The sequence below is a fragment of the Chiloscyllium plagiosum genome, unplaced genomic scaffold (assembly GCF_037043375.1).
Source record: "Chiloscyllium plagiosum isolate Xiang-an unplaced genomic scaffold, Cpla_swu_hap1 HiC_scaffold_3, whole genome shotgun sequence".
Taxonomy (NCBI): Eukaryota; Metazoa; Chordata; class Chondrichthyes; order Orectolobiformes; family Hemiscylliidae; genus Chiloscyllium; species Chiloscyllium plagiosum.
In genome coordinates, this window is record NW_028270141.1 from 56,308,638 (window position 1) to 56,332,992 (window position 24,355).

The following is a 24,355-nucleotide window of genomic DNA, read 5'->3' on the forward strand; positions in this document are numbered from 1 at the left end:
GCATATGGACAAGAATGGAACAGTGTAGGTTAGATGGGCTTCAGATTGGTTATAGAGTCGTAAAGTCATAGGTTGGCACTACATCGAGGGCTGAAGGGCCTGTACTACGCTGTAAGGTTCTAATTTAAGAAATGCAGCATCTATCTGTTGAGAAATTGTCAACAGCTCAAGGGGATCCAGGAAAATGTTTTAGGTATATGTTCTTCAGCCTTCCTGTGTTACATTGAATAAGGACATCTGTCTGTGACTATATCATTGCAGCTTTTGACATTCTCTTCACAGCCCATTTCCACAAAACCGACAGGAGGAGCCTTATCTGCACCAGCAGATCTAGATCTTTTCACTGAGCCAACTACAAAATCGGAGGACTCTGCTAAGAAGCCACTGTCCAAGGATTCTATCTTATCTCTGTATGGTACAGGAACAATGCAACAACAACAAGGCACTCCAGGTAATGTATTGGCATAGTTCAATGTATTAAGCATTGACCAGCGGTGCATTTTGGGTTCACAAGAAACAGGATGGTTAATTTTATGGTGAATTCTAACTTGTCATATCAGTACCTTAAAGGAGTATTGCTGTAATTCTTTCAATGTTGAGTATCCTCCATTACAGGAGCATTGTTATAATAGTTTAAGTAATGCTTACACTTGATTCTTTATGGGATGGTGATGGCATAGTGGTAATATGGCTAGATGAACAATCCATAATCTCAGATTAATCTTCTAGGCCATGGGTTTGAAACATTTGAATTCAATAAAAATCTGCAATAGAAAGCTGGCCTAATGGTGACCATGTGAATATTGTGGATTGTTGTAAAAACCAAACTCTGATGTCCTTTAAGAAAGGAAATCTGCCATCCTCCCCTCGACTGGCCTACAGCAATGTGATTGATGTTTAACTGTCCTCTGGGTAATTAGGGATGCTGCCCTGGACAGCCACATGTTCATATCTTGTTGTTGATTGGAGTTGTTTGAGCTTTGGAGTTGGAGCTTCAATGACACCTTGTACCACTACAATGATCAGTGTGACAGAATGAAACAAATGAGAATTTTGTGAATAGCATGTTTCTAGAAATGGTTACCCTGCATCTCAGGTGCTGAGGGAAATAGTTAACTGCCAAACTTGCAAGGAGGTTCAGGCAGGTACACATGAGCCCCCAGTGTAGCTTGTTCCCCAACCACTGCTCAGTGTTGCATCATCTGGGTAGTTGCAGATGTAGGTTTCTAGGCTGCAGTTGTGTTCAGGACAGTACTGGGGTTAAGAGTGCTGCAAGGGTGGAGGGTGAGGGTAAATAGCCACAATTTGTACTCCATATCAGTACCAATAATGCAGGTAGAACGAGGTTCTGCACGCAGATAATTTAGGAGTCTGAGATCTACCTGAAAGGTAGTAATCTCCAGATTGTTCCTGAAGCCACAGGAGCTTTTGCAAGTTCCGTTGGGGAGGTTTTAAATTAGTATGGCAGGGGATTGGGAACCAAGGTGAAGGCTTAAATGGGTCAGATTAAGATCAAGTTACGGGAGATAAAATGTTAGTTGGCAATGTAACCGGTGACTCAGGAAGACAAAAGAAACAAGGATTAAAAAGCATCCAGCAAAAGAAATTGAGCTGTTTATATTTTAATGCAAGGAGTGTAACAAACAAGGCAGATGAACTAAGGGCACAGGCACATAGCAGCATGTTGTTGTTACTATAACAAAATTTGGTTAAAGGAAGGGCAAAGTTGACAGTGCAATATCCCTGGAAATAGAGTTTTCAGGCAGGATAGAGTTGATGATGAAAAAGAGGGGAGGATAGCAGTATTGAATCATTCATAGTTGTGAGAAGGGCTAATATATTAAATGGGTTAACAAGTGATGCTTTATGGGTTGAGCCTAGAAATAAATAAGACAGTCACATTTCTTGGAATATACTGCAGAGCCCCAAATAGTGAGCGAGAACATGTGTGTTGACAAATTGCGCTTATAAATGGGCAATAATAATAGGAGACTTTAACCATCCCAATATCAACTGGGTTACAGACGATATAAGAAGCATAGAGAGTGAGGTTTCATGCACTACATGCAGAATTTTTTTTAAACCGTCTGTGACAAGCCCAACGAGAGGAAATGCAATTCTGTATTTCGTTTCAATAAATGAAGATGAGCAAGCGGATGAAGTGATAGTGGCCACCATATTGAGGATAGCAATTACAGTTTGGTTATATTTAGTATTATTATGGTAAAGGACAGAGATAAATCAGGAGTAAAAGTTTTAAATTAGGCAAAAGCAAATTTTACAAAACTAAGTGATTTTGTTTGAGATGGACTGGAGAAGACTACTGAAGGATAAATCACTAGTAAAATAGTGGAAGGGACTAAATAGTGAGACCCTTACAAAGTCGATGTGTCCTTGCCAACAAATAAGAATGATACTACCAAATCTAGATCCCCAGGATTAAAACACAGGGAAAAATTAAGTTTTTTAAAAAAAGCTTATGGTAGTCAAAAAAACTCAACACTGCAAATAGCCTAGAAGAGTACAGAAAGAAAGGGATAGAGTTTAAAAAAAGAAATAAGGAAATCAAAGAGAGGGCACAAACGATTCTTCGCAAGCAAGATAAAGGAAAAAACCCATCGATGTTTTACCAGTATATAAAGAATAAAATGATGGTGTTACAAAGGTGAGATTGACATCCCTCTGATGATTAAAACCAAAACACCCAAATAGGAGCATCTTAACTTGTAATCTGATGAAGAAGTGTGGCAAGGAGTATAACCTATCTCTCACACCCCTAATCTGTTATAAAGGAATGATTACATGGAATGAAATCCTTTCATTCACTCTAGAATTAACAAATAACTAGTTATTTATCTAAATCCAACAGTGAACAAATTAACTGAATTCCTAACAAACTGAACAGTTACTCCACAACTACTGCCTGTTCCCTAACTGAACCAGTTCTATTGGTATGCTGTTTCTATAACATAGGTCCCATTTGTATAAATCCAGATAATAAGAAAACAATAAATTAAAGCTTAGTTCTCAAAATTCATACAGAATATGTATTCTGGAATGCTTTTCTTCCTCTCTGCTGTTGGGGATTTATTCTCTGTAATTCTTCTGTTCTGAACGCCTCTGCATTGAATTTTGATGTCAGGAATATTAGCGAAACATACTGTGGACCTTTTATGAATAGGTGTTTTTTTTTCTGAGAGCATGGAGATTTCTCATCTCTTCTCTTCAGATGGCTGTTGGCTCTCTTCTCTATCCAATTGCCCCTATCTTTATACCCATGCAGATAAATTAATTTCTTTACAGCCTAATTGGTCCCCTGTTGTCAGTGCTATCAGATTTAAATTTAATTGACCCGAAGTCTCCAATTGCCTTTTTAAGTTAATTAGCTGAATTTGAAAAGACTACTTGGTAAAAATGCTGTTCAATACAAAATGTTTTGATCTTTGTACCTGCACTTTAACTGCTGTTCAGACATCCATTTTTAACTCAGCACTGAAAAGAACACCATCTTTTAATGAATGACACAATACTTTTCCCCCATTTTACAATTTTACCATTTTTACACACCAACTTCATGACAATAATTAAGGAAAAAGTAGGACCTATCCAGAAGGGAACTTGAGAATATGGAAAGAATTTTAAATACACTCTTTGTCCTGTATTCTCAAAGGATATAGTAATCCAAGAGAAGCATTGTGAAATATTAGACAAAATAATAAGTGTCAGAGGAACTGGAATCTTTGAAAGTGGATAAACCATCAGGACTGGATGGATTGTTTGCTAGGATGTTAGATGGTCAGGGAGGAAATTTACAATCTTCACTGGACATGGATAATGTGCTGGAGGAATGAAAATATAGTTCTGTTGCTTTAAAAGGATACAAAGAAAATGAAGTCATAGAGATGAACAGCACGGAAACAGACCGTTTGGTCCAACTCGTCCATGCTGACCAGATATGTTGCAATTGTACCAGCCTCCATCATTTCCTTTGGCAGCTCACTCCATACATGCATCACCCTCTGCGTAAAAAAGTTGCCTCCAGGTCCCCCTTATACCTTTCCCCTCTCACCCTAAGCCTTTGCCTTCCAGTTCTGTACACCCCCACCCCAGGGAAAAGACTTTGTCTATTTATGCTATCCATGCCCCTCATGATTTTATAAACCACTGGGAGGTCACCCCTCTATTGCAGAAATTATGACTGTTCATCTTGAGAAGGTTAAGAGGAGATTTGAAAGAGGTGCTTAAAATCATGGTGTGTCTGAACAGAGTTTGCAGAGAGAAACTGTTGATGGAATGATCAAAAATGAGATGACACGAAGTTGAAGCAATTGGCAAAATGTTAAACAATTATAGGCCAGTAATCTTCTGTGGTGGGCAAATTGTTAAAATCAATCCTGAGAGATTGGATGAACTGTCACTTAGGCATGCACTAGTCAGCATGGCTTTATTAAGGGAAGGTCATGCCTTACAAATTTGATTGAATTATTTGAGGAAGTGACCAGGAGGATTGATGACGGTGGTGGATGTTGTCTCCATGGATTTTAGTAAGGCATTTGATAAGGTCCCACATGGCAGACTGGTCAAAAAAGTAAAAACCCATGGAATTCAGGATAATGTGTCGAATTGGATCCAGAGTTGGCTTAGTAACAGGAAACATAAGGTATTGGTAAATGGCTGCCTTTGCAAATGGAAAGCTGTTTAAACCTGTGTTCCACAGGGCTCTGTTGGGACCACTGCTGTTCATTTTGTACATTAATGATTTGGACTCAAACATGGAGGCCACAAGTTGGTAGTTTGCAGACAACCTAAAAATTGGCTGGAGAATGGAGAGCGGTAAGCTCCAAAATGATGTAGATGGGTTGGTGGATTTGGGTAGAAAAGTGGCAGATGGAGTTCAATTCTGATAAGTTTGAAGTAATCAGTTTAGGGAAGTCAACCAGTAAATAGGAATGCACAATAAATGAGAATACACTAGATGAAGTGAGAGATCTTGGCACATAAGTGCGCATGTCCCTAAAGGTAGCAGTGCAAGCAGATAAGCTTTAAAGAACACTGTCCTTTGACTAGCGCCCTTCTGTGCTGTATTATTTCTATGTTCTATTAATGTGGATAGAAAAAAAAATAGAGCAAATTAATGTGTCATAATCCAAGAAGTTTTACAAACTGGAAAGAAACCCTTTTGTCCATCATAATTGCTCCAGTCATCAAATATCATCTTGGCTAAACCCGTTTCCCAGCACTTGGCACGGAGCCTTGTATGTTATGTGTAGAAGGGTATTCCCCTAACCGGGATTGAAGACTCAGGAGGCAGACATCTGGCATGTCTGTATTCAAGCAGAAACCAGTCAATGCAGGGAAAGGACGAAGGAATCTTCCCCGAATCTGGCTTTGACATGAGAAATTATTTTTTTCTTTAATCTTTCGCTCAGATTGAAAGCTAAATCAATGACAAACTGATTTTACAATAAAAAGCATTTTCTGTTAACAATGTGATCACTATGTTCCTCCCTCTTTCATCGTTTATGCAATCCTATGTGATTCCTGAAGAAGGGCTTGTGCCCGAAACGTCGATTCTCCTGTTCCTTGGATGCTGCCTGACCTGCTGCACTTTTCCAGCAACACATTTTCAGTATGTGATACCTAATCAATGATGGCCATTCCTATAGACACCCTCGGTTCCCATGTATCTCACGGTGTTTAGCAGACACTGTGATCTCCAGGCATTGGGATCTTTCTTTGCATCTAATTCATGTGCATTCTAAAGTTGCTTACTATGCTCCTCTGGGTTTTTATCAGGCTAGCTTATCTCTAGGGAGAGCTTGAATTCTGTTATTCATTGTATTCCATTTTAGCAAATTTAATTACTCCTCTTACACTTCCCACTGTCCGAATTATATATGAAGAAAAAACAAAAGACAGTTAGTTTTGACTGACTTTTTGCTATAGATTTGTAATATCAATTTATGTTAAAGTTAGTTATAAATTGTAGTAATTCAGTCTTCCCTACTATTAGCACTTTGTGATTAATGGGTTGTGAGCAATTTATTTTGTTTGTTTTATTTGTTTTATTTATTAAATTTATTTTATTTTGTTCTGGGTATAAGAGAAGTAATTTTCTAAAGCTAACTAATTTTCACTTCTACGTTTAAATGTTTTGTTTTAATGCTTTGATTATATGCATTTTTTTTATGCTGAAAAATACCCTTATGATTAGATTAGATTAGATTACTTAGTGTGGAAACAGGCCCTTCTGCCCAACAAGTGCACACCGACCCTCCGAAGAGCAACCATTCCCCTGCCTTTACCCCTTCACCTAACACTTCGGGCAATTCACCTAAACTACACATTTTTGGACTGTGGGAGGAAACCGGAGCACCCGGAGGAAACCCACACAGACACTGGAAGAATGTGCCAATTCCACACAGACAGTTGCCTGAGGCAGGAATTGAACCCGGGTCTCTGGCGCTGAGGCAGCAGTGCTAATCACTGTGCCACCGTGCCACCCCTAAGCAATGCTAAGATTCCTTACTAGAACTTTTTTCTTCATATTCTAAGTTATTTCAAGAAACAAAATACTATAAGATAACTTTAGCTTTGCACACACAGCTGTTTTAGTGGGCTAATAGGCTGCATCTGGCACTTGGTATCTGTTCATTTACTGGGACAGTTACCCTTTCAACTAAGGTGGCAAGAGTTACTCATTTATTGGACCTTAGGTCGTCTTGTTAGAATGTTTTGGATGGGAACAGGCTGGATCCTTTTTACTGTCCTTGGAGTGGTTTGTTCAATGGTATTGTTTTACGGTGTGTGAGAGCAGGCTGTTTTGCTTAGTTTCGTCTGCCATTTTGTTTTAACAGACATGGGCCACCTTATTTTGGCCAAGAACAGGCCACCCCTGCAGTATTGAATTTCAAGTGCTCATCTAAATAGTTCATAAATCCCCATCTCCTGCGGTTCCACATGTTGGCTACCTTACTGATTTTTGAGGGGCCCTATTCTCTCCCTAGTTACCCTATTGTCCTTGATGCATTTATAAAATATTTGCCAAAGCTATCTCATGTCCCCTTTTTGCCCTCCTGATTTCCCTCTTAAGTATACTCCTACTGCCTTTATACTCTTGTCATGCTGGATGACTAGTGAAATTGAGGTTTTGGCTTTAAAAAAAAGGAAGCATATGTCAGGTATAGACAGCAGAGATCAAGTGAATCCTTAGAGTATAAAGGCAGTAGGAGTGTACTTAAGAGGGAAATCAAGAAGGCAAACAGGGTTAAGGAGAATCCAAAGGAATTTTATAAATTTTAAGGGTAACTAGGGAGAGAATAGGGCCCCTCAAAAATCAGCAATCAGCCTATGTGTGGAACCGCAGGAACTGGGGAAAAAGCTAAACGAGTATTTTACATCAGTCTTTACGGTGGAAAAGGACATGGAAGATCCAGAATGTGGGGAAATAGATGGTGTCATCTTGAAAAATGTCTGTTTCAGAGCAAGAGGTGCTCGATATCTTAAAACGTATAAAGGCCCATAAGTCCCCAAGACCTGATCCGGTGTACCCTAGAAATCTGTAGGAATCTAGGGAAGTGATTGTTGGGCCTTTGCGGAGATATTTGTATCATCGATAGTCACAGGTGAGGTGCCTGAAGACTTGGGCATTGGCTAACGTGGTACCACTATATGAGAAAGGTGGTAAGGAAAAGCCAGACCAGTGAGCCTGACATGCTTGGTGTGCAAATTGTTGGAAAGAATCCTGAGGGACAGAATTTACATGTATTTGGAAAGGTAAGGACTAATTAGGGATAGTCAACATGGCTTTAGCGTGAGACATAGTGTCTCACTAACTTGATTTTTTTTAAGGAATTGATGTGGGCGGTGGATGTGAACTGTATGGGCATCAGTAAGGCAAGATTCCTCATGGTAGACTGGTTGGCAAAGTCAGATCACATGGAATACAGGGCGAACTAGCCATTTGGATACAGAATTGGCTCAAAGGCAGAAGACAAATGTTGGTGGTGAAGGGTTGCTTTTCAGACTGGAGGCCTGTGACCCATTGGTGTGCCTCAAGGATTGGTGCTGGACCCATTGCTTTTCATCATTTATAAAAATGATTTGGATGTGAACTTAGGAGGTATAGCTAGTAAGTTTGCAGGTGACACCAAAATTGGAAGTGTAGTGAACGGCCAAGAATGTTACCTTGGAGTACAATAGGATCTTGATCAGATGGGCCAATGGGCTAATGAGTGGCAGATGAAGTTTAATTTAGATAAAAGTGAGGCGCTGCATTTTGGAAAGGCAAATCAGGGCAGGACTTACACACTTAATATTAAGGTCATGGGAAGTGCTGCTGACCAAAGAGACGTTGGAGTGCAGGTTCATAGTTCCTTGAAAGTGGAGTCTCAGGTGGGCAGGATAGTGAAGAAGGCATTTGCTATGTTAGCCTTTATTGGTAAATGAATTGAGTATAGGAGTTGGGCGGTAATATTGTGGCTGTACAGGACATTGGTTAGACGACTTTTAGAATACTGCGTTCAGTTCTAGTCTCCCTGCTATAGGAAAGGTATTGTTCACCTTGAAAGGATTCAGAGAAAATTTACAAAGTTGTTGCCAGGGTTGGAAAGCTGGAGCTATAGGGAGAGGCTAAATAGGCTGGAGCTACTTTCCCTGGAACACCAAAAGCTGAAGGGGTGACCTTAGAGAGGTTTATAAAATCATGAGCATGGGTAGGGTGAATAGCGAGGTCTTTTCCCTGGCGTGGGGGAGTCCAAAACTAGAGGCATAAATTTAAGGTGAGGGGGGAAAGATTTAAAAGAAATCTAAGGGGCAATGTTTTCACGCAGAGGATGATGTGTGTATGGAATGAGCTGCCAGAGGAGGTGGTGGAGACTGATACAGTTACAACATTCAAAATTGCTTAATTTTGATTTTAAAATAGCCAATGACCAATGAAGTTGTTTCTTGGACTGGACACCTGTAACTAGTGGTGTTCCAAAGGACTCAGTGCTGGGACCTTTGTTATTTACATAAATGGTCTGGATGTGAATGTACAAGATATGATTAGTAAGCTTGCAGGTGATTTTTTAAAAAAGATTGGGGGGTATCCTTAATAGCAAGGAAGGTTATCAAAATTTCAGAGGGATCTTAATCAGATGGGGAAGTGGGCTGAGAGATTGGCAAATGCAGTTCAATACAGATGAGTGTGAGGTGTTGCACTTTGGAAAATCAAACCAAAGTGGAACCTATACAGTAAATGATAAGGTCTTGAGTGTTGTGGTACAGAGGGGCCTAGGAGAACAAGTACATAGTTCTTTTGGAAGTGGCGTCAAAGGTAAATAGGGCGGTGAAGAAGGCATTTAGTATGCTGGCATTGATCGGTCAAGGCATTAAGTATAGGAATTGGGATGTTATGTTACAGTTGTGTGAGGCCGCACTTTGAGTATTGTGTAGTTTTTGTCATCCTGTTATAGGAAATACCTAATTAAACTGGAAAGAGTGCAAAGAATATTTATGAGGATATTGCCAGGACTGGTAGATCTGAGTTGTAGGAAGACATTGGCCAGGATAGGAATTTATTGGAACATAGGAGAATGAGGGGCAACCGTATTGAGGTGTATAAAATCATGAGGGGCATTGATTGGATGAATGCATATAATTTGTTTCCCGGGGATGAGGAATTGAAAACTAAAGGGCATATGTTTAAGATGAGAGGGGAAAGATTGAAGAAGGACACAAGGGGCAAATTATTCATACAGTAGTTGGTGCGTATATGGAATGGGCTGCCCATTATATGGAATATGACCCTCCCTCCACTGCTGTCTAGAGGGGGAAGAGAATTTCACAGACTTGGAAAAGATTTCTCCTATTTCTATCTTAAATAAGTGGCCTCCTATTTGTAAATTGTGTCTACTAGTTTTAATCTCTCCTGCAAGCAGAAGCATCCTTTTAGCATCCATTCTGACCACATTCTGCAGGATCATTGTACATATTTGAATAAAATCACTACAATTGGACATTGCAAATCTGGTTTGGAACCAAATGGTACACGTTCATAATTTTAACTGATGAGTGAGGATTCAAATTATTGTATGTGGGATACCCTGTACACTATATGGCTGCCCACACAGAGTAGCATTAGAATTGTTACAAATGAGAATAGGCATTGAAATTAAGTATCACTATTTCAAGTCAGCAATCGTAATTGGGAAAGTGATTTGCTAATTTCTTGATTTTGTTTGGAAGTGCACAAGATAATTCAGTAATTTTAGTCTCTTTCAATATTTTATTCACTAAAATACCTGGTGAGAAATGTTTTGCACTATTCACACTGTAATCTACAAACCAATACAGGTTGAACATTCCTAAACTGTTCATTCTCAAATTCAATTATTCTCTGTCCAAATCATATTTTCAGGAGAAAACACAAGTAAGTAATCCAAATTGAACTCTCACAAGAACAGTTTGAGTGGTCTCATTTTTGGCTTGGCCATAGGTTGAATTCAGGGGTGGTGTACACATGCAGCACTAATATCTTTGAATGACCAAGAAAGAAGAACATAAGTCACAACCGTAAATGTAAACTGTTTTTCTCCCTTCTCAATGCTATCCAGAACAGCTAAGAATTTTGTATCTTCGTTTCAGGCTTCCAGGAATTGCAGTAATTTGCTGTTATGTAAATTTTGAGGTAGCTTCATAATGAACTTTCTCATTGATTCTTTGGCAAGAAAAAGAGTTGGATAACAATGCACTATAAAGTGTTTAAATCCCTACTCACGACTTGTTGTTTAAGACTAATCCTCATGATACTGCATTCAATGAATCCTAGCATTAGCTGAATTGAGAATAGTTGGAGTTAAAATTCCTGTTGACAGTGAATGAATGTTGCAGCTTATGAGCTTCTTTAAATTGATGATCTCTTTACATGTCCCATCCGGAAGCTGAATTTTCCTAAAAGAAACTGAGCATTGTGAAAATACAGTTTTGGTTCCCTTATCTGAGGAAGGATGTTTTTACTATACTGGAAGTGCAGTGAGGTTCACCAAATTGATTTGTGGGATGGCAGGACTGACACATGAGGAGAGATTAAGTCAGTCAGGATTGTATTCACTGGAATTGAGAAGAATAAGGGAAGATCTCAGTTAAGCCTATAAAATTTAACAAGACACAACAGTCAGATTCAGGAAGAATGTTTCTGATGGTGGGAAAGTCCAGAAGCAGGGATCCAAGTTTAACAATAAGGGGTAAATCCTTAACTAAGATGGGGAGAAATTTCTTCACCCTGAGAGTGGTGAACCTGTAGAATTCACTGCCACAAAAAGTGGATGCAGTCAAAACATTGCTTTTGTGAAGGAGGTAGATATTGCTCTTGTGGCTAAAGGGATCCAGGGATAATAGGGAGGGCAGTATTAGGAGAAAGTGAGGACTGCAGATGCTGGAGATCAGAGCTGAAAATGTGTTGCTGGAAAAGCACAGCAGGTCAGGCAGTATTAGGGGATTGCGTTTGCTGGTCAGCCATTATTCTATTAATTAGCAGAGCTAGCTTGATGAGTTGAATGACCGACTGCTCCTAATTTCTGTTTCCAAATGTACAGGGCTGCGTGTGATGGATTGTGCATACAGCATGCTGGCCCATGTATGTTCTCTATGCACTGTCTAAGAGTGTGTCTGTGTATTTAGAAAACTGGGCAATCTCAAAATATAGTTCATCGTATATGTTATTAGGATAAGGAGACAATTCACCAGCAAAAGTTTCTCCCAACAAAAAGATTAGCATTTTGTGCTTAATTAAATATTTACAATGTACAACTTTTATTTCACACATTGTACACCAGAAATAATATTTTGAAATGTAGGTATCCAGTTCAGGATTTTCTAGGCAGTTCACAATAACGGTTTTACTTTCGATTCGGAGATGCCGGTGTTGGACTGGGGTGTACAAAGTTAAAAATCATACAACACCAGGTTATAGTCCAACAGGTTTAATTGGAAGCACACTAGCTTTCGGAGTGACGCTCCTTCATCAGGTGATTGTGGAGGGGTCGATCGTAACACAGAATTTATAGCAAAAATTTGCAGTGTGATGTAACTGAAATTATACATTGAAGAATTGATTGTCTGTTAAACCTTTCATCTGTTAGAATACAGTGATAGTTTCACTTCTTTCATGTGTAAATCACAAAACCCTTTTTTTTAAAGTTGCATTCTCGGGTTAGCTGTTAACAATGGTGATAGCTAGACAATATGTTGAAGTACAAAGTTAAAAATCACACAACACCAGCTAGCTATCACTAGTTATGCTACAGTTTTACAGAACTTTCATTAGGCCGTACTTGGAATATCGCGTACAGTTCTTGTCACCACACTACCATACGGATGTAAACGCTTTCAAAAGGTTGCCCGGAATGTTGCCTGGTTTTGGTGATTTTTGCTGTGAAGAAAGGTTGGATAGACTAGGAGTGTTTTCACTGGAATGCACTCCTAGTTGAGGGGTAACCTGATGAAGTTTATACAGTTATGAATGGCATGAATAGAGTATAAAGTATGACGCTTTCCCCCAGGGAGAAGGGGTCAATTACTAGGGGACACAGTTTCAAGGTGCAGGGTTCAGGGTGGTTTGTTTAAAAGAGATGTGCAAGGCAAGTGTTTTACACAAAGGGTGATGAGTGCCTGGAGTGCGCTGCCAGAGGTGATGGTGGAAGTAAGCACACTAGCAGCATTCAAGACGCACCTGGATAAAAACATGAATAGGAAGGAAATAGAAGTATATGGATCCTGGAAGTGAAGACAGTTTTAGTATGGAAGGGCAAAATGTGTTGGCGTAATTTTGGGCTTCTTCCTGTACTGTTTTTATTTGTTCTATTCAGACTCTCCCTATAGCTCAAAGCGTCCAACTCTGGCAACATCCTTGTAAATGTTTTCTGTGTGGTGAATTTGCATTTGCAGAATTATTTGTAGATGCTTTATATGTTGCTCAAAAAGCACATAATCTCTACTTCCTCTTAGCTAACCAATCCATGCTTACATGTTACTCCCTATACGATGTGAAGTACACCACATCTACTTCTACAGTGTACAACCTGAAGATCATTACAAAGTGCAGCCATAATGCATCAGAGCGTGGAGAGCATGTTATTTGGACTTATACAATTTATTTATGTTTTTATAGCTGCCTGAAGTTGATTTGCATTTTGTGAAGAATGCCCTGATATCACTTGGTAATTTCACTGCATTATTCTTTCCAGCTGCTGTGTTCATGGCACCTTCTTCGATGTCATATGTCTCTCACCCTGCAGCCAGCTATCCAAATTTCCCTAACCTTGGAACACCTATGCCGGCACCTACAGGCATGATGGGCAATATGATGGGGCAGTCGGTGGGTATGGTGGGCCAGCCAGCAGGGATGGTGGTTGGCATTGGAATGGCAAATGGATTTATGGGTAATGTGCAAACTGGTGCTGTCCGAGTTCCAGAGAATATGGTGGCTCCCCAAGCAGGAATGGTGGGAAATTCATACAATGTGCAACAAAGCCAGCAACCACAGTGGAATCTCAGTCAGGTCAGTGAAGTTTCTTTATTGATTTAGTCAAAAGGAGCAAGAAGTCCTTTTACAGCAGAATTATTGATTCTCAATAATATGTGACGCTGATTTGTTAATTTACTGGTGTCTTCTGTAGACATTTGCTACATTGTTTCTCCACTGCAGTAAATCATGTGATGACTGATGTTTCTGTATCAGATACTGTAAAAGATGCCCATATTACACGGGAGGGTGCTTTTGAAGCTAGCTGCCTGAGGTGTGCATTAATCATTTTCCCAAAGGTTATAACTGAAAATGTTCGTTTCGTATTAGTCTTGCCTTAAATTCATCTTGTTCACCAATGTCCTTTAGGGAAGGACATCTGCCATCCTTACTTGGAAATAAATATTGACTTTGCCAGTGGTATCCACATCCCATGAAAAAAAAACTTAGCAAGGCCAAGGAGTGTTACCAAGCAATTTGACCAGATCATAAGCAAGCTTCATAGTGTCATCTGTCCTCTCTGGAAGAAATCCAATGCTGGTGATTGATTTTCATTTTCAGTTTTTCCCTTGTGTGCCTTGGAGGGCTAAGATTAATCGCAGTCCAGCAGCTATTACACAGGATGAGATTGCTCACTCAATACTGGCGAGTGATAAAACCTGTCACCATCTGTTCTGTCTTTGGATATAATACTGCTGCAGTGATGCACTGATGAGCAGTCAGTATAAACTTAAAACTGTTTTATCTTGGTGAGGCATTGTGTCTCTAGTGCTGCATACAATTAGACTACAGTGTATATGCTTACAGGTGCCCAAAACTCTAATCACATCAGAAAGGTTTTTGTATGATTCTAAATGGAATTGGAAAGCATTTCCAAAAATAATGGAACTCATTAAATGATCAGTCATAAATTGGGAGAACATCATTAATGCATATTAAAAATGATAGTAAAATTTTCTTGCAGGAGTGTCCATTTCCCCAGTATCCATTCAGCACTATGTCCTACCAGCCATTGTTATGAGAATTGGCAGCAATTGGCTAGCTACTGAAAATTCATAGAATGAACCATTGGGACACAGTACTGTATTATGTTTGGAGTTGGTCCAAGGAAGACTAGTTCTGCATGACATCCCCATAAGTGCTTCAGGGTCACCAACACCCAAACCTAGCAAGTTAAAAGATTGCTTACCTCTTTTATTAGTGTAACTTGTGAATTAATGTGCATTTGGCACATGAACACATGAGTTTAAATTAGATACGTTTGTTTTTCTGTTCAAAATCTAGTAGCTCATATATGTGGAGCCCTTGGAGCATTGCTATTGATTTCATAATTGCACATTGTATAATGTGCTGCCTAGTGTCTGTATGTCAATAAGCATTGGATTAGCATGAGTTTAGGTAGGAAATTCAGCGGTTTTACCTTCCTATGGACCAATGAGAATAACCTCATACTGATTTGAAGATGCCGGTGTTGGACTGGGATGTACAAAGTTAAAATTCACACAACACCAGGTTATAGTCTAACAGGTTTATTTGGAAGCACTAGTTTTTTGAGCACTGCTCTTTTATCAGGTAGTTGTGGAGTATAAGATCATAAGACACAGAATTTATAGCAAAAGTTTACAGTGTGTAACTAAAATATATATATTGTTTGTGAAGTCTCTCATCTTTTAGAATGAACATGTTAGTTTCAGTTCTTTCATATGTAAATCACAGAATTTTTTTAAAGTTAGTTTCACAAGTGAACTTTAACAGTTGGTGTCATGTTGGCCCAGAAAATGCATTGAAGGTGTGAGGTGCCCTGTGTGAGATGCCTTGTATGAGACTGTCTGTGCCACAATGTTCAGAATGATTCTAATCTAAAAAATGTATTTACAGAATCTTGGATGAATTCATGCAGTTTTTGAGCAAAATAAAATGTAATTTTGTAAGTACAAATTCACCCCACAAACTTAAGTGTGTGTGTGTATGCATTTGGCGGGGGGGGGAGAAAGGGAGGTTATGAGTCCCTATGAGAGAGTGTGTGTGAGTGAGTGTAAAGGGGTTTAAGTTTGAGAGAGTGAGTGTGTGGGAGAGCTTGTTTATGTGTGTGGATTTGTAGGAGTGTGTGTGTCTGTCTGTGGTGCAGTGGGATCACCTGTAGTGTGACATGAACCCAAGGTCGCGGTTGAGGCCATCCTCATGGGTACCGAACTTGGCTATCAGCCTCTGCTCAGCCACTTTGCGTTGTTACCTGTCCTGAAGTCCACCTTGGAAAATGGTCACTTCAAGTTCCAAGGTCAAATGTCCCGGACCACTGAAGTGTTCTCTGACTGGGAAGGAATACTCCTGTCTGTTGATTGTTGTGCGGTGTCCATTCATCTGTTGCCATAGTCTCTGCTCGGTCTCGTCAATGTACCATGCGTCAGGGCATCCTTGCCTGCAGCTAATGAGATAGACAATGCTGGTTGAGTTGCATGAGTACCTGCCACGTACATGGTGGGAGGTGTCCCCAATCATAATGGTGGTATCCGTGTCGACATTCTGACACGTCTTGCAGCGTCTACAGTGACAAGGTTGTATGGTATTTTTCAGCTCCTGGGATGTACTGGACAATGAAGGGTACCCTGTCGGATGCAGCTCATGTCTGTCTCCTGAGGAGATCATTACGGTTCCTTGCTGTGGCACATCGGAACTGGCACTCGAGTTGAGCATCATGCCCCGTTCTTAAGAGTGCTTCCTTGAGTATTTCCAGGTGCCCGTCACGTTCTTCCTCATGTATAGGGCTTGTCCATGGCTATTTTAATATGTTTCGGGTGGAAGCTGGAGAAGTGTAACATCGCGAGGTTAACTGTGGGTTTGCAGTCGAGTGGCGGTACCCATCCTTAATGGAGATGCATGTGTCCAAAAATGAAACAGATAGTAGAGAGTAATCAGTGATGAGTTTGATGGTGGGATGAAATTCCTTGATATCACTGTGTAGTTTTTCTCAGTGACTCCCTGCCATGGGTCCAGAGGAAGAAAATATTGTCAATATATCTGGTATATAATGCAGCAAAGAAGTCTTGTTCGAATATGTGCATGAAAATGTTGGCATATTGGGGTGCAAATTTGGTCCCTATGGCTGTTACGTGTGTCTGAATGAAGAACTGGTTGTCAAAGGTGAAAATGTGGTCGAGGATAAAGCGGATGAGTTGTAGGACGGTGTTCGGAGATTGGCAGTTGGTGTTGAGTACGGAGGCTGTCGCTGCAATGCTGTCATTGTGGGGGATGTTAGTGTAGAGTGCTGACACGTCCATTGTGACAAGGAATGTTCCTGGTTTGAATGGTCTGTTGGTGCTGAGTTTCTGTAAGAAATCTGTAGTGTCGCAACAGAAGCTGGGGGTCCCCTGTACAATTGGTTTCAAGATGCCTTCGACATAATCAGAGAGGTTCTTGCACAGAGTCCCATTGCCTGATACGATGGGATGTCCTGGTGTGTTTGCTTTGTGTATCTTCGGAAGGCAGTGGAAGTCATCTACACGAAAAGTACATGGGATGAGGGCACGTAGGGAACTCTGAATTAGTGGTTCTGATCCATGTGTTTAGTTCACGGGTATGCTGTTTGATCAGATTGGCTGGTAGTTGCCTGTAGTGTTCCTGGTTGTTCAGTAGTCGGTAAACTTCCTTGCAGTAGTCTGTTCTATTCTGAATGACGATGGCTCCTCCTTTATCTGCTGGCTTGATGACAACGTTATGATTAGTTTTGAGAGTAGCATAGTGTTGAGTTCTGATTGGGTGATGTTTTGCTCAGCCTTGTGGCTGCGGCCCTCCGGTGGGGTCCAAGTTGACTCCTCCTTTGGTTGCTCCTGTACGGATCCCTGTGATGACTGTTCTGGTTCCTCGGTGGGCTTACTGGGATCACTGCTAGCATCTTGAAAGAATACCTGGAGTCTCATTTGTCTGATGAATTCCTCCATGTCTGCTGCAAGACTCATGGGGTCCATTTTGGTGGTGGGGCAGAAATTGAGACCCCTGCTAAGAGCTTCAATCTCTTCCAGTTGAAGGGCATGGTCAAATAAGTTGACGATCGACTTCCCTGTGGTGATAACGTTTTCCACTGTGGTGCCAGAGTGGGCTTGGTTACTGCTGGTGGTGATGCCAAGTTTCTCCAGTTTCTTGTTCTCGGTGTATGTATGTGATATGGTTTTGTCGCATTGCCTGTTTGGCAACGTCCCGCAAGATTCAAAAGGATTGCGGATTCCAAACCCGCTGAAATCAACCTACAACATAGACTATGTGGAGAGACTTTGCCACTGCACTCCTTGCAGTGACACACTACAGGTGACCCGACTGCATGACACGCACACACTCTCTTGGGCGCGCTCCGTCTCGCTCTCGCACGCTCACATTCTCTCTCACACACTCACAGGCAGATGCACACACACACACTCTGATACACAGACACACTCTCGCTCTCATGCTTGCTCTCTTCCAGTCACAGACACACTCAGATACTCCAACACACGGACACACACATTCTGAAACAGACATGCTCCCAATCTGGCTTGCCCGCGCTCTCTGGCTCGCTCGCCCGCGCTCTCTGGCTCGCTCGCCCGCGCTCTCTGGCTCGCTCGCCCGCGCTCTCTGGCTCGCTCGCCCGCGCTCTCTGGCTCGCCCGCCGGGGCGCGCTCTGTCTGGCCCGCCCGCCGGGGCGCGCTCTGTCTGGCCCGCCCGCCGGGGCGCGCTCTGTCTGGCCCGCCCGCCGGGGCGCGCTCTGTCTGGCCCGCCCGCCGGGGCGCGCTCTGTCTGGCCCGCCCGCCGGGGCGCGCTCTGTCTGGCCCGCCCGCCGGGGCGCGCTCTGTCTGGCCCGCCCGCCGGGGCGCGCTCTGTCTGGCCCGCCCGCCGGGGCGCGCTCTGTCTGGCCCGCCCGCCGGGGCGCGCTCTGTCTGGCCCGCCCGCCGGGGCGCGCTGTGTCTGGCCCGCCCGCCGGGGCGCGCTGTGTCTGGCCCGCCCGCCGGGGCGCGCTGTGTCTGGCCCGCCCGCCGGGGCGCGCTGTGTCTGGCCCGCCCGCCGGGGCGCGCTGTGTCTGGCCCGCCCGCCGGGGCGCGCTGTGTCTGGCCCGCCCGCCGGGGCGCGCTGTGTCTGGCCCGCCCGCCGGGGCGCGCTGTGTCTGGCTCGCCCGCCGGGGCGCGCTGTGTCTGGCTCGCCCGCCGGGGCGCGCTGTGTCTGGCTCGCCCGCCGGGGCGCGCTGTGTCTGGCTCGCCCGCCGGGGCGCGCTGTGTCTGGCTCGCCCGCCGGGGCGCGCTGTGTCTGGCTCGCCCGCCGGGGCGCGCTGTGTCTGGCTCGCCCGCCGGGGCGCGCTGTGTCTGGCTCGCCCGCCGGGGCGCGCTGTGTCTGGCCCGCCCGCCGGGGCGCGCTGTGTCTGGCCCGCCCGCCGGGGCGCGCTGTGTCTGGCCCGCCCGCCGGGGCGCGCTGTGTCTGGCCCGCCCGCCGGGGCGCGCTGTGTCTGGCCCGCCCGCCGGGGCGCGCTGTGTCTGGCCCGCCCGCCGGGGCGCGCTGTGTCTGGCCCGCCCGCCGGGGCGCGCTGTGTCTGGCCCGCCCGCCGGGGCGCGCTGTGTCTGGCCCGCCCGCCGGGGCGCGCTGTGTCTGGCCCGCCCGCCGGGGCGCGCTGTGTCTGGCCCGCCCGCCGGGGCGCGCTGTGTCTGGCCCGCCCGCCGGGGCGCGCTGTGTCTGGCCCGCCCGCCGGGGCGCCCTCTCTGTCTGGCTCGCCCGCCGGGGCGCCCTCTCTGTCTGGCTCGCCCGCCGGGGCGCCCTCTCTGTCTGGCTCGCCCGCCGGGGCGCCCTCTCTGTCTGGCTCGCCCGCCGGGGCGCCCTCTCTGCCTGGCTCGCCCGCCCTGTCTCGCTATCACTCTCACACACTCACAGACACTCCAATACACAGGCACACACTCCAATGCAGATGCTCTCACGCGCTCTATCTCACTCTCTCACTGTCACGCTCTCGCCCACGCACACTCGCCCCGACATTCTCGCCCCGACACACCGATGCTCTCACCCTCTGTCTCGCCTGCGCTCATGATCACATTCTCGGATACTCCGACACACAGACACACTGCCCTCTGTGTCCCGCCCGCGCACTCAGATACTCTGACACACACCTACACGCAGGCATACTCATGCAGCCTTTCTCTCATATGCTCACACATACACACCCACCCTCTCACACATTTGTACCTTTTACATTCTCTCTCTCTCACTCTCACTCTCACAAGCATTCACAGCTCTCACGTGCTCACACACACACACAATTTGTGGGGTGATTTTGTACTTGCAGAATTACATTTTATTCATTCAATAACTGCATGAATCCATTTCAGATTCTGTAAATGTATTATTTAGATAGAATCAGTCTGACCATTGTGGCGCAGTGTCACAGGGCACCCCACACCAACATGGCACCCATTGTTAAAGTTCACTTGAGAATGTAACTTTAAAAAAATTCTGCGATTTCCATATGAAAGAACTGAAACCACCATGTTCATTCTAAAACCTGAGAGACTTAACAAACAATCCAAGTAGTTTTCAATGTATAATTTCAGCTACATCACACTAAACTTTTGCTATAAATTCTTTGTCTTATGATCTTGTACTCCACAACCACAGGATGAAGGAACAGTGCTCCAAAGCTAGTGCTTCCAAATAAACCCGCTGAACCGATTTTTACCTTAATCTCAGTACTAGTATTCTAATAGGTAAAAGCAATGACTGCAGATGCTGGAAACCAGATTCTGGATCAGTGGTGCTGGAAGAGCACAGCAATTCAGGCAGCATCTGACGAGCAGCTGCTCGTCGGATGCTGCCTGAATTGCTGTGCTCTTCCAGCACCACTGATCCAGAACTAGTATTCTAATGTCAACTGTACAGATGACTTTCTATTTAATGTATGTGGTAAAGCTTTTGGTGTTGTTTTTATTTATATATTTTAGAAGTAACAATTGGATATTGATTAGACCATCCAGATAAACTGTAGCAACAAACTCTTCAGACTGATGACCTCTTTATCTGGCATTCACTAACAGTAATATGTGCAGTCAAAATTGATTCTGTTGTAAAACAGTTTGTACAATACCTATTTCTCCTTGCTGACCTCACCCCCTCTCTCACCAGTCAGTCCTTCGGCATCTTGGCTTAGTCACCACCCACTCCCCACCCAGTCCTCCACCCTCACCCTCCCTCATCCACCCTTGCCCTCTGCCTTCACCTTCGAGCACCCGAAATTCCCTCTCCCTTGCCCTGTCTCCGTGGCCTCGCCTTCCCTACCCTCCTCACTTGCCCACCCACCCCCTCTTCGCCTGCCCTCCCTCTTCCTCCTTGCCTGCCCCCCGCCCTCCCCTTCCCATGCTCACATTTCTCCACTGTGTCTCTGTCACTTTATTTTCCTCGATCAAAGTCAGTTTAAGAAACTAGCAGGATGATTGTTGACTCACATATCACAATTATCTGCTTTCTCTTGGGGAGCATCCGATTAGAAATGTTTTTGTGTAATGTGTTCACAGGTGAATCAGCAGATGGCTGGGATGAACCTAAGTTGCCCGACTGGTGTAATGAGCTTCAGCCAAGCTGCAGGCACAAAGGGAGGATGGACAGGCAACCCAACAGGGCAGACACTTAGTACTCAACTGTGGAAATAATGCAAAGCATGCGTTGAGGCTGCATTCCTGTAGTTCTCCATCATCTCAATTGCATAACAGACTCTTGTTATTCTCTTGATGCAAAAAGAAATACTCTGGATTGACTGCTTCATATTACTTAGTTTGATCTAGACTATTCTTGGCTGTCTATTGTTGAATCAGTCAAATGAAGTCATTCCCTGGTTAAACTATGGGGTACCAGTTTCAGAAGTTTCCCCCCCCTTAGTCTTTTCTAAAATGTATCCATCATATGCTGTCTGAACAGTTCACAATAAACTGTAATGATATTGTATGTGACTTTGTAGCTAGTACATGTACTGCTAAGGAAAGAAAGTGAATTGTCATTTTGGCAGCCTCCCTCCAGAAACCCAGTACCCTCTAACAAAAATCACCTGTACTCCCTGTAGAAGAAATTGTATGAACTGCTGTGTTAAATTACTAGGTGTACATGTGTTTAAAAAACATTTCCTGGATTACCATCCTTTTGTTTTTTGTTCCAACATTTTTTTTCTTTGTGATGATACTATGATGTGGAGCAAATAAAAGAAACAAAATTAGAGGAAAAATAAATCTGGATAGTAGATGATGAATGATTTGGACTTTTATTTGGATTTAGATCCCAGGAATTGAAAACAGAATGTTTATGTTGCAACTCAGGTTTGAACTGTTTTACTGCAATTGGCAAATTAACTATTGTGAGCTAGCGAGCCCAGAGGTACTCTGTACCTTATTGCATGTTAATTTGTCAGTATATTTTTTACTTTCACCACTTAAAGCTTTCTTACATTTGGGGAATCGGCATCACCTTCTTGTACCACACCTTCCTCTTTGAAAAAAATTAGCAGTACGTTGACTTAAATATTTAAAGACTGCTAATATCAACTATGTAATGCAAACTGTCAAATGTGACATTTTAATTTGTTGCAAGGTTCTGAAATAAATAACACATAGCCTTAAGTGTCTGCTATGAATCAGTGTTTAACAAAGTTGAAATTCTAATCTATTTGAAATAAATTTTAGTAATGCTGCTAGAAATGATTAATGTGTTGGTAGTTTTCAATACCATGATAATCTGTAATTGACAACTTTGTAACTATCAAATTGAAAGTAGCCTCTAGTGCTTTGTGTGTCTCTAATTTTAATTTATTTTGCCACCCATCCAAGAACACTCCATGCACAATGCCACTATATATTGCCATGATAGCTCAAATAACATCACAAGGCTAACAGATATTCCAAGTTTGTTTTCAACTGTTTGAACTAATTGTAATTAGATGTGCAGGTCTTTGAAAAGGCAAGCAAAAAAATATTTTCACAAAATATTTGTGCTCCTTCTACCCATCACTGTAGCTTATCTGAGAAATGTCCCTGAAGAGGGAAGGTTTAGATAACTGGTTGAGGCAGTGGCAAAACGGTTGAGATAAAATTCTTGTTGCCTATTTCCTTTGAAAAGCAGAAAAAAAATTAACAAAGTACAGGATTCAAATTCCTACCCCTTAATGTATTAAAAATTTATAGCACCAATTACAAATTATTGATGCACATCACATCAAACTGTTGCACCTTAAACAGTTTAAGTTTTAAAGTCACCTTGCTAGTCATGTACGAATGTTCAAACCTGCTATTGTAATAGAAATGACATTTTTTTCAGAGCGTTTTGAGTTTTATATCTTTGTTAAACTTAATGGCTATTTAATAACAGGTGCTTAAAGAGTTATCAGCTAAATGCGCCAAACATGAACAGGGTAACTGTGCAGAGCACTTGCCATAAACTTGAGTTTCCCACGAGCTACGTCCAGGTTTATTACTGCAGTTGTGTTTACATATATGGTGCCTAGTATAGCAAGTATGTTATTTCACTGTATTAAATCAATTAAACCTCAATCAGTTGTGCATCTTTTGTGTCTCAAAATTATTTCATGTGTTGGTTGCACCAGTAAGATGGTATTCCAATTAAGTTCATTCAAACTTTAAATTTCAGTGTCAGTACTAACCAGATTATTGTTACACTTATGTAAATTCACTGAGTCAGAACCACACTGAAATTAGTGTGTGTGAGGCGAACTGGAGCAGATACTGTCACTCCTCTTCAAAGTCAATTTGAGCCTTAACAGCTGATTGACAGTAGACATGTTTAGTGCCATTGAGAGTGTGGTTTTAGCTTGTCCATGCGTATTCACAGAACTGTGCTGCATTCAGTTTCTCTGTTAACTACTGGGATTATAGTGTTGAAAAACCATGTCTCTTCCACAAGAACTTGTGATATCAATGTTTAAAGTAATGGAAAATATGAAGTATACATGTGTAAAAATGATTCCGCTACACATCTGGGACTTTCATTTGTCTGCAGCACATCTTTTATTGAATGAATTTCATGCTAAGAACTTTGTAGATGGAAAAAAATGAAGCTTTTGTAAACTTTTGCAGCTCTGTGAACTGTTTCCCTTGGAAAATGTCCGATGTGAATAGTTTCTTCCTGCTGCTGTCACAGCTTCTTGTAGACTGTTCAGACTCAATTTTTACAGAGCACCTGTTGGGCTCCCTTGTCCACATGAATCTTGATAGGCTCAGACCAGTGATTTCTAGACTTCAATGTGAATTACATCCTGGTTGTGCTTGGGTTCATATACAAGGTTTGCCTTCTCGGTCCGTGTGTGCCAAACAAGCACCTAAAACACGAAAGGAAATAATTTGTTTCTCTTCAAATAGGAGAAGGAGACCATTACGCCTATGGCATATCTTTTAAGTGATTCTCACTCCCCTCCTTCCTCTGGTAATGTGCATTTCCTGTTTTCTGTTAATTATCTGTGCTGCTTGGATAGCTTTTTATTTTAAGCAAAAATGGATTCGATAATCTTTTAAACAGTGCATTCCAGATCATCATCATGTGCTACATTTTAAAAAATTCTAATTTCTCCTTCAATATTTTATTGATTAACTTAAAACTTTAATTTCCGGTTGCTGTCACTGAGTGCAATTTCGCCCTAACGATTATATCAACGGCCCTCATAGTTTTGAATGCTTGCATGTAGTTGTTCTCAGGAGAACAATTCCAATGTATTCTTGACCTCAAATCTATTTTGAAAAGCAACTACCTCATTTTTAAATCTAGATGTGTGCGCTAGCTGTGCCTCAGTTTGTAGGTGTCTCATCTGAGTTGGAAAGTTGAGAGTCCAAATCCTACTCCAGGACCTGA

General features: G+C 42.7%; 2 protein-coding genes across 6 annotated transcripts in view; one reads left to right on the forward strand and one right to left on the reverse strand.

The window, feature by feature from the left end:
• The window catches only part of smap1 (small ArfGAP 1), a 258,309-nt gene extending 235,257 nt beyond the window's left edge, over positions 1-23,052 (forward strand). For all 5 annotated transcript variants that reach the window (XM_087979520.1, XM_043681802.2, XM_043681807.2 and 2 more), the window contains 3 exons: positions 283-451; positions 13,230-13,543; positions 21,025-23,052. In XM_087979520.1, coding sequence (XP_087835646.1) covers positions 283-451; positions 13,230-13,543; positions 21,025-21,159 — 618 coding nt within the window. In that variant the 3' untranslated portion in view covers positions 21,160-23,052. The remainder of the gene's footprint in view (positions 1-282; positions 452-13,229; positions 13,544-21,024) is intronic.
• Positions 23,053-23,277: 225 nt separating this feature from the next.
• The window catches only part of b3gat2 (beta-1,3-glucuronyltransferase 2 (glucuronosyltransferase S)), a 116,703-nt gene continuing 115,625 nt past the window's right edge, over positions 23,278-24,355 (reverse strand). The window contains exon 4 of the mRNA XM_043681835.2: positions 23,278-23,828. Coding sequence (XP_043537770.2) covers positions 23,742-23,828 — 87 coding nt within the window. The 3' untranslated portion in view covers positions 23,278-23,741. The remainder of the gene's footprint in view (positions 23,829-24,355) is intronic.